General features: G+C 54.7%; 4 protein-coding genes across 4 annotated transcripts in view; 3 read left to right on the top strand and 1 right to left on the bottom strand.

The window, feature by feature from the left end:
• Positions 1 to 1,705: 1,705 nt before the first annotated feature.
• On the top strand, positions 1,706 to 2,279 carry PHACADRAFT_248748 (uncharacterized protein; the record flags this gene model as incomplete). Its single annotated transcript, XM_007391189.1, has 2 exons — positions 1,706 to 1,913; positions 1,975 to 2,279. Coding segments are annotated over exons 1-2 (205 nt in total), but the record flags the coding sequence as incomplete, so codon positions are not given.
• A 470-nt stretch (positions 2,280 to 2,749) lies between these two features.
• Positions 2,750 to 3,912, top strand: PHACADRAFT_204990 (uncharacterized protein). Its single transcript, XM_007391188.1, has 7 exons — positions 2,750 to 2,867; positions 2,930 to 3,023; positions 3,077 to 3,090; positions 3,153 to 3,165; positions 3,224 to 3,400; positions 3,462 to 3,583; positions 3,642 to 3,912. The coding sequence occupies exons 1-7, from the start codon at positions 2,837 to 2,839 to the stop codon at positions 3,692 to 3,694; spliced, it is 504 nt and encodes a 167-aa protein (XP_007391250.1). The 5' UTR covers positions 2,750 to 2,836; the 3' UTR covers positions 3,695 to 3,912.
• A 462-nt stretch (positions 3,913 to 4,374) lies between these two features.
• PHACADRAFT_248747 (uncharacterized protein) lies at positions 4,375 to 6,563 on the top strand. The gene is made up of 7 exons (XM_007391187.1): positions 4,375 to 4,610; positions 4,673 to 5,017; positions 5,068 to 5,175; positions 5,224 to 5,322; positions 5,372 to 5,593; positions 5,649 to 6,146; positions 6,199 to 6,563. The coding sequence occupies exons 1-7, from the start codon at positions 4,404 to 4,406 to the stop codon at positions 6,466 to 6,468; spliced, it is 1,749 nt and encodes a 582-aa protein (XP_007391249.1). The 5' UTR covers positions 4,375 to 4,403; the 3' UTR covers positions 6,469 to 6,563.
• A 365-nt stretch (positions 6,564 to 6,928) lies between these two features.
• Positions 6,929 to 9,178, bottom strand: part of PHACADRAFT_248745 (uncharacterized protein) — a 3,852-nt gene continuing 1,602 nt past the window's right edge. Inside the window, exons 5-11 of the mRNA XM_007391186.1 lie at positions 8,101 to 8,212; positions 8,021 to 8,046; positions 7,787 to 7,973; positions 7,592 to 7,725; positions 7,420 to 7,538; positions 7,321 to 7,365; positions 6,929 to 7,266 (exon numbers count right to left, since the gene is read on the bottom strand). Of these exons, the coding sequence (XP_007391248.1) occupies positions 7,075 to 7,266; positions 7,321 to 7,365; positions 7,420 to 7,538; positions 7,592 to 7,725; positions 7,787 to 7,973; positions 8,021 to 8,046; positions 8,101 to 8,212 (815 nt within the window). The 3' untranslated portion in view covers positions 6,929 to 7,074. The remainder of the gene's footprint in view (positions 7,267 to 7,320; positions 7,366 to 7,419; positions 7,539 to 7,591; positions 7,726 to 7,786; positions 7,974 to 8,020; positions 8,047 to 8,100; positions 8,213 to 9,178) is intronic.

Here is a 9,178-nt window from a genome sequence, read left to right as displayed (position 1 = left end):
TTTGGGTGTTCCCTGATGGATGGGTGGAATTCTCCTGAAGCAAGGATCCGAAGAATCAGCTGGGTTTGACCTCTATTCGGCTGAAAGCGTTAAAATACCGGCACGAGATCGCAAGATTGTCGGCACCGGCATAGCAATGCGCGCCCCTCACGGAACATATGCACGAATTGCGCCGCGAAGTGGGTTAGCAGTCAAAGGGATAGATGTCGGCGCTGGAGTCATGGACCGAGATTACATCGGAGAAGTACGCGTGGTGATGATCAACTCCACCAATCAACCCTTTCAGGTACGCGCCGGCGACCGAATTGCACAAGTCATTTTGGAACGCATTGCGTCATGCGATATCGAGGAGGTGTCGAGTTTAACAGAGACTCAACGAGGATCAGGAGGTTTTGGATAGACGGGTAAATAATCGTGAGGACACGATTCTAGACGGGGGGGTAATGTCATGAATATTACATATCCTGGATGGTTCTCCCGGGTTCCATAGTATTCTTTTACTTTCTATACACCTCTGTATATTCGTAGGATATTCTAGGTATTCAGTCTGACATGTATAAAAGGAGCTTGTACTGCTCAATAACAAGCCAGACTCGAGCTGGTCTTTCCTCACTCACATTCCTCTCGTCTGTCTCCTCAGCACTGTCGTAGCTCAGTCCAGTTGGATTGTTAGTTGCTGACACACTCCGTGACTCAGGTCAAGTTTGTTCAAGGCCAACTCCTCGTTTTTGCCTCATCGGATGCTCACAAGAGCTCTCTCGCTCTTTGGTCCGTCCCGGAGCTACTTCAAGACGAGAGAACCGCGGCGCCGCTGACAGAGTGTTACCTTTCGGGGCCTGTGTACCGCGGTGCGTTGGATCTGCAAGGCAACAGCGCAATGTTTGCACTCGAGCTTCGGTGCAGGTGAGACGCTATTGTGTGGACCGTTATGGTGTATGAATAGCTGACGTATCATAGCGCACCCCCCATCCCAGTAGCGCGGCCCCGCTACAAAAGCCAGCCGGCCCCGACATTTTGCCTGAAAGCGAGCTTAGAAGGCGTGGCCATCCTTCGAAGCCTTCGTGGGGACTTGGTCGGATTTGGGCTGTACAACGAGCCGAGCGTACCGTGCGTCTGGGACTGGCGACAGGACCATGTGAGTCAGTTTTATCGAGAGCCAGTATAAAAGTGAGTAGCTTTCTTGTATGTTTGACCGTGCCTCATGGTTTTGAAAGGGTGGCTGTGTCGCAATGGCTTTCGGTGACAACCTGGCCGCCGTGGTCGAACCTTACTGGCTTTCTCTATATGCACTCCCGTCGGATGGCTCTCCACCGTTGGCTGTTGGCACAGAGGTCATATGTTTTGACGACCGAGTCGCCTCCGCCACCATCGAATTTTCGAGCGGATGCTCGCCGCACACAGAATGTTCTCTTCCGGGTCCGTGCCCTCCTATCGCCCTCCATGCGGTCGCTTCGGGCTGCACGTCTATGCTGTCCCTCTGGAGACTGTGAATGGTCAGTGTCGTCCTGTACACCGCTGGTCCTCGCCGACTGTATCAACGGACCGCCACGAGTACGTGACGTTCACCCTCTCTCCGTCTTTTGGATATGGGTGTTATACTGTGTTGTATATTGCGGAAGATGGGGGGATGAAAGACGACTTCAGCCTCGTTACCGCGCTGCTTCCGACCGGCGGCGGCCACAGTGATAGTAGCGGGGCTACGTTTGCCAAGTTGACTGGTGCGGGCATGCCAGCGCTGTATCTGGCATCGACGCGCGACTTTGACGACACACTTGGCCTGCTCGTCATTGGGAACGCGTTCGGCGAGCTCGCGTTGCACAGTTACGGTGCCGTTCCTCCACAGACGCTAGCCGGTTACTTTCGATGGATCGAGTTTATTTCCGAAAAGGAAGACACGGAGCTTTCTAAGGTACGCTGCGGTATACTTCGGAGTGTAAACTATTCCATGTGCGCTGACTGTGGTGCGTTATAGGACCCCAACTCCGTGTTTGAAAGATGGCGTCGCCGTTCCCATACAGCGGTCCGTGGTACCCGCCGGTGGATACGCTCAAGGAGCTCTGCCAAGCCTGGCGTGCGGGCTGTCCCCGAGTTTCTCCAGGATGGAACCTCGACTGGCCAGCGGACTCCGCTCCCAATCCCGATGATGAGTTTCACGGTCTCTCGGTGTTTCATCCGCTCAACTTCATCCTTACCTTCTCATACGAGATTGAGCACACTCTCAACTGCATCGGCACGCCGATCCCCATAATTTATCAAGACGAAGGCATCGATGTCCGCACATTTTCAACGCGGGGGGCCTGATACTTTCGCTGGTGGAGGAGCCATTGGAGTTCATGGTTGTACCACCGGGGTGGACTGCTGATGACGCCGCTACACTGTTGGAAGACAATTGGGAAGAGTCGCCATTTCCAAGCATCACGAAGTACCGGAGAGCATACCTCATGCAACAGAGTGCCCTCCTGAAGTGAGAATTCGAGCTGGAGGCATCTGGGAGGGATCGGTGGAGGCCAGGGGGAGAGGTGCATCGGCTAGTGACGGCGCTCGATGACCGCGCCGCGTTCCCGGGAAGTTGGAGATGAGGCATGCCCCGGGCATTCTCTGTTGTTGAATTCGTCAACTTTATTTTGTATATATGTGCGTGCCTGGTACTTAGACGATATGGCCTCGGGCCTCAGATACGCGGGCGGTCATTAACAAGCGCTTCCCACGCTCGTTGCTCGGGCTACGGGACGACTCGTCCGAGCCCTGCTCGCAGCTCTTGACTACATCCACCGTGTCCATCTTCCTTCGGAACATCCCCAGCCTAGCACAATCCTGAGCGATACTCGAAGCTATCATGTCTGAAGAAGTGAAGGGCGCCAGCAACAGTGAGCCAGCACATAGTTGCAACAGCGCACTTGGCATCTCAAACCGCTCTGATAATGTGTAGACGAACTCCTTCTCGCCGCTGCGCGCGATGACAACGAGGACATGCTGCTCGAGCTCTTCGATGAAGGCGATCTTGACGTCAACTTCCAGGACGGGTACGTCTCTGCCCGCACTTGAAGAGAGCACGCGGTTGACCTTGTGAGAGCAGTCTAGGAAACACTGGTGCGTCCGGCCTGCAATATTGACACGACGCGCACAGCCTCATCCGCAATCAAACGGAATAGCTCTGCACTACGCGTACGTATGTGTTAGCACTGGGGCTGTGGCGAGCAGGTCGGACTGAACGCGCCGATAGCGCCTCGCTGGGCAATATTGACGTGCTCGAACACATCCTCTCACACGATGAATGCGACGTGGACCCGATCAACCGCATAGAGCGTGCAACGCCGTTGCATCTTGCCATGAAGATCCAGGACCCAGAGCTGCGGAGGTCGGTCGTGGAGAGCCTGCTCGACGCTGGTGCAGACACCTTGTGAGTAGTACCCCTTTGCGACTTGTGACAGCGAACGTGTCATCTGATGTGGATGGGTCAGTATCAAAGACAAGAATGGCGAAACGGCTGTGGACCTGATCCCCTCGGACGACAAGGAGACGCCCGCGCTCATCCGGAAGGCTCGTGCGCAGGCTACTCGGGCTCAGGAGGATGTAGTCGATGGTGCGTTGAATCCGCTTTGTAGACTTCATAACCCTTCACAACCGTCTTAAATGCGCAGACGATGACGATGACGAGCCTGGATCAGGATCCGGCTCTGAAGAGGAAGAATAGACGGAAAACAAGATAACGGACGGAAAGTAATATAATATCTGTAGATTGTTCGCGAATCCAGGCGGTCATCATCATCAACACTTGACAACGAAATGACAATGTAACACACTATCCCGCACATACATTGCTCTCCATGATTGTCTTCGCCGAGCTGTCGCTATGCCTTGCGTCTCAGACATCGCGAGTAATGCAACGTAGCCGCGACTTGCGGCCCAGCTGTCGCTGGATGGTGTCTTCCTGGACCAGACCGCGACGCGGGGGTACTCCAGTGTCTGTAATACTCATAAGAGCCGTACATGTGGACGTCACCTGCAGCGGTATCCGCGCGAGTGCCGCTGGCTCGTTGCTCGTAGCCGTGCCACGTAAGGGATGAGGATGTCTTCAAACTCCTCTGTGAAAAGCTATCGATAGCATACATGTTCTCTTATTGAGTTATGAATGTCCGTGAAATTTATAGAGATGCTTTGTGAGTGAAAGCGAGACTAAGCGAGGTGCAAATGCAAACTCGGGTAAAAGGGCAGCGCATCAGTGGCCTCCACGGTCAATCTAAGCGCTTTCAAGATAAGATAAAGTATTTGATCTCCCAGAGTCACTCGCGCTGGAGGAGCGAATTTCTTGCATGTTTGCATCTCGCTCACCGCCTCATCGATTCCTTAACTACCGCCTCCTCAATCCCTGGCGCGTGCAGCAAATACGAATTACACGGAAAATGGCGACAGTCGAGTCCCTCACTGCGCAGATCGCGGAGCAGAGTGCGCTGTTGAACGACCTGCGGAAGCAGCAGGCGGAGGCGGCCACTGTCGAGGAGGTCAAGAAGAAGCTCGGCGAGCTCAAGAGGAAGCTCGGACAGATGGCTGGAGGCTCTTCGAAGGATGGCGGGAAGAAGAAGGAGCGGATTCTATTGAAGACACCAAAGGTGCGCCGCAGAGGCTCGCAGGTTGTTCGTGGTCAGGCTCACTGGGACTTTCTGCGCTCTAGGGCACCCGTGACTATGGCTCGGGCGAGATGCACTGCCGCGAGCACATTGAACGGATTGTCAAGGACTGCTTCACGACCTATGGTGGCTCGTGTCTCGACACACCGGTCTTCGAGCGAAAAGAGATCCTCGCCGGCAAGTACGGCGAAGACGCGAAGCTCATCTTCGACTTGAAGGACCAAGGGGGCGAAGAACTCGCACTTAGATACGATCACACTGTTCCTCTTGCACGATACCTCGCCATGAACGGCGCTATCATCCAGGCGAAGCTTTGGCAGGTCGGCAAGGTCTACCGAAGAGACAACCCAGTCATGTCGAAGGGTCGCATGCGTGAATTCTCGCAAGCAGTGCGTATGCCAATCTACATCTCTGTTTCTGTCTCTCATGTTATCGACAGGACTTCGATATTGCTGGCGTATACGATACGATGATCCCAGATGCCGAGATCATTAGCCTGGTTTGCACCATCTTGACGCGGTTAGAGGTTGGAGACTTCACTATCAAGGTACGTGGCATGTCTTATCCCGCTATGACCTTACTGGACATCTTTTAGATCAACCACAGAAAAATCCTCGATGGTATCTTCGAAGTGTGCGGAGTCCCTCCAGAAAAAATTCGTCCTATTTCGTCTGCTGTCGACAAGCTCGACAAGGTACGTGCATACCGCCGACGCTTGGTATACGCGTGCTTATTCCATTTAGATGGCGTGGGCAGACGTCAAGAAGGAAATGACAGAAGAGAAGGGCCTCGACCCCGCCGTCGCGGACAAGATTGGCGAGTACGTGAAGCACAAAGGCGGCCCGCCGCTGCTAAACCAGCTCCGTGCGGACCAGGCGCTGATGGCCAACGCGAGCGCAAAGCTCGGCGTCGAAGAGATGGACGTCTTGTTCCAATATCTCGAGGCGTACCAGGTCGTCGACAAGGCCAGTGATCTCCGTGGCGCCACTTTGTTGCCCCATCAACTAAAACGCGTAGCAGATCTCCTTTGATATGTCCCTCGCGCGCGGCCTCGACTACTACACTGGCATCATCTATGAAGCCATCACTGAGGCGTCTGCGCCGCCGGGCTTCAAGGACGCCAACGCCAACGCCGCGCCATCCGAGACGGCGCCCGCGGCCGCGTCCGCGCCGGAGCCGAAGAAGGAGAAGAAGAAGAAGCCCGCGGCCGGCGAGGAGGAGGAGGAGGAGGTCGACGAGAGCAAGGTCGGCGTCGGCTCGATCGCGGCGGGCGGGCGGTACGACAGCCTCGTCGGCCTGTTCACGGCCGCCGCGGCGGGCGAGGGCAAGAAGGCGGCGCAGCTGCCGTGCGTGGGCGTGTCGATCGGCATGGACCGCATCTTCGCGCTCCTGTGGCCCCGGTGGGTCGAGCGCGGGATGCGCAGCAAGGACACGATGGCTTACGTCATGGCCGCCGGCGACGGCCTGCTCACGGAGCGCGTCCGGCTCGTGCAGGAGCTCCGCGAGGCGGGGATCAAGGTGCGTCGTGCTTCGGGCCCTCTGGAGGAGTCTGTGCTGACCGGGTGCTAAGGCGGACTTCATGCTCAAGAGGAAGCCGAAACTGCCTGCGCAGTTCGACGCGGGCGAGAAAGACGAGGTGCCGTTCGCGATCATCTTCGGCGGCGATGAGATTAAGGATGGGCTCGTCACAGTCAAAGAGCAACGCTGGGAGATCGGCGACGGGGAGAGACGCAAAGTGCGGAGCGACGACAAGGGCACCAAGGTCAAGCGCATAGAGCTTATTGGCTGGATCAAGAGCACATCGACGTATCAGGGATGGTCGAGTGGCAAGCTGGCGTAGACGATTTAACGATACATTCCATGACGACCGCATGGGACTCCGAGTCTAGCTGACGCTAGTTTATCACTCCGCATTATGCCTAGAAAGACATGCCAGTCAACGTAATCCTCAATCGGTATCTGCTTGCCGCAAATCTTCTTTTGAGGGCAGGGCTTTTCCTGTTTCCAATCACACTGCTGGCATTCGCTATAGAAAGTGCGAGTCAGTTCTTGAGTTAAGCATATCCTGTAAGAGCTCACGCTGAACAGTACTACTGTACACGATTCGGTCGACCTTTCGGCACGCGCTGCATGCCTGCAGCTTCTTCCCCGGATCGGGCTTTCCGTAACAAACATTACACTCAACAACTCGCGAAGTCCCACCGAACTCTTTCATGTCTTCACGTGTCTGCTTCGCGACGTCTCGCGGAAGACTCGCTGCAAAGTGCTGTGATGCAATACCACACAAGCCCTAAATTAGGTTCAACTTGGCGCAAAGCGCTTGGCCGCGTCTGCAGACGCCGAGCCTAAGGCCGTGATTTCCTTATCGAAATATTACACAAATACAATGCTTCCGTTTTCCGACAAGAAAAATCACGAGCTCACATAGACAGCACCCGAAGTAGCCTCAGTTGGTCGTCGCATCGGTGAACTGCGTCGTCGCAAATCCTGCCTGGTTGTTACCAGCGTCCCAGAGAAAGTAGAACCTCTCCAGCCATACGACGCCGTTAACGAAGTCCAGACCCTCACCCGAGGGCGAGCCAATATTCCCGATAATGAGATAGATGCCGTCCGCAGCACCGCCGATTTCGGCGTTCAGCTTTGAAGACGCAGATTAGCGAGTCGCACGGGAGATAAGAAAAGAGCAACGTACGAAACGAGGCCAAATTTGCGCGTTCGGGATGAACTCATATGTAGTCTGATACGACAGTGAGTCCAACATGTGGGTTGATACCAGAGAACAGGAACGTACACCACCGATATTGAAGAACAGGCTCTGCAAATTGGCGAACTGCGCAGGAGTGAGGCTTAGCAGACCCGTGGTCGGATCGAGCACCGCGCCCGTGAGCTGTTGATAGGCAGCGAAGGCATCTGTAGATAGCATTCATCACCCGACTGGGCCTTGCCAAGACGAAATGGCTCACCGGAGGCCAGAAGGAGGAGGGTGGTACCAGTGTCGACAATGCCGGCGGTCTCACTGAGGATGGTGGTGGATCCGTAGGCCACGGATTGGTCGATCCCCACAAATTGATTAGCAGGAGAAGTAGTGGTAATTGGCCTGAAGACGGAATATTTGAGTGGTTCACGAACGCATAGGGGGCGGGATGGAACCTGCTTACACGAAGAGAATGTCACCATTGAAAAGAGTCGCACTTGGATCGACGCCACCGCAGGAGAGCACCCCAATCGCAGGCAAGACGCTAGTCACCGGCTCTAAGAAAATACCAAGTTCTTTTGATTCGATGAGACCCAGAGAAAACGCATTGTCCAGGACCGTAGGCACCAACGCGCCGTTAGAGGTGGTACCTGGGCTCAATGAGCATATAGTCGAAAGGGACCGACGCGAAACCAACCTGCGGTAAGACCGGCTGGTCCGAGACTGTCCACGAGATAAGTTAGTATTCTTTGGCATGCAATGAGGGATCAGGCTGACCCCAAGACGCCGTCCACTCCTTCGAAGCCTTCAGAAGACGAGGCAACACCGATAGCTTGCTGTGGAATCGTCATGAATGATGCGAAGAACAGCTGATCGAGGAATTCTTCGCCTAAGACATCTAATCAACAACCTCCATCGTCTCTCAAAAACTGGCAAAATTTACCGAAGAAGGATCCAGTGGCGTACTGGACAAACTGAACCACGGGATCAGCCCGGTAACAAATCGCTCAATTTCCCGCTCACCATCTCCACACCAGTATCGTGGGAGGAAGACGTTACTGCGTAAGGGAAATCCGCGCCGAGCCAAGTGTTGGCACTGCCAATGTCCAAAATAAGAGCGTCTACACAGCCAAAAAAAAGGGCTTAAGCCTAGTATAATATCGCACGACTGCAATATTACTTACAAGTGGTCGGATCGCTGCCGACCTGAGTCTGACATCAGCAAAATAATCGGTCGCAGGTCAGAGATGGGTTACCAGGCAAGCGCCTAACAGCCTGGTGGGCGCTGGCAATCCAAGAACAGGGGATACCAGGCTGATATCACACTGCAGTCTCAACACGGACCGATATGTCATTGTAAGTCATCTCCCATCCTGTTTTAACTAGACATGACGCGGCCAGCACACCCAGATCTCCACTGTGACGTGACGTCATGCGTGCCGCCTTCCGAGAGGTGTTGCTGACTGTCACATATATGTTGACTGGCCAAACGAACAACAAAGTCTCCTTCGACCTCCCCTAAAGTTGCTCTGGTGAGTTTCCTTTTATGTATTCATCCATATAAGGCCGTCGAAGGCCATCCGCTTTCCATGCTCCTTCCTTCTGCCCACCACCATGCCCCCGCCCAATAGACAGCCACCCCCAGACGCCATTGTCCTCTGAGATTCTTATCCCCACTTCTACTTTCCCCTCGCTTAATAGTGACTCCACTGCGTGCTCACTTAGCGCAGTACGTCGCAAGGTGCGTGAGTAGTAATTTCTCTCGCATTAGCACTGTAGTTGACTACTCATATGCACGGCAGCCGCAGCACCGACTTCCACCTGCCTGCACGGCTATGCGAGGGTCCTGTAATGC

This window comes from Phanerochaete carnosa (genome assembly GCF_000300595.1).
Source record: "Phanerochaete carnosa HHB-10118-sp unplaced genomic scaffold PHACAscaffold_1, whole genome shotgun sequence".
NCBI lineage: Eukaryota > Fungi > Basidiomycota > Agaricomycetes > Polyporales > Phanerochaetaceae > Phanerochaete > Phanerochaete carnosa.
The sequence above is the reverse complement of the archived record's forward strand: the minus strand, read 5'-3'. Positions and strand labels throughout refer to the sequence as shown.

Coding starts and splice junctions, on each gene's coding strand:
- PHACADRAFT_204990 (XM_007391188.1), top strand. CDS start 2,837: ATGTCTGAAGAAGTGAAGGGCGCCAGCAACA. Junction 2,868..2,929: donor AGTGAAGGGCGCCAGCAACA/GTGAGCCAGCAC, acceptor GATAATGTGTAG/ACGAACTCCTTCTCGCCGCT. Junction 3,584..3,641: donor TCAGGAGGATGTAGTCGATG/GTGCGTTGAATC, acceptor TTAAATGCGCAG/ACGATGACGATGACGAGCCT.
- PHACADRAFT_248747 (XM_007391187.1), top strand. CDS start 4,404: ATGGCGACAGTCGAGTCCCTCACTGCGCAGATCGCGGAGCAGAGTGCG. Junction 4,611..4,672: donor TTCTATTGAAGACACCAAAG/GTGCGCCGCAGA, acceptor TCTGCGCTCTAG/GGCACCCGTGACTATGGCTC. Junction 6,147..6,198: donor TCCGCGAGGCGGGGATCAAG/GTGCGTCGTGCT, acceptor CCGGGTGCTAAG/GCGGACTTCATGCTCAAGAG.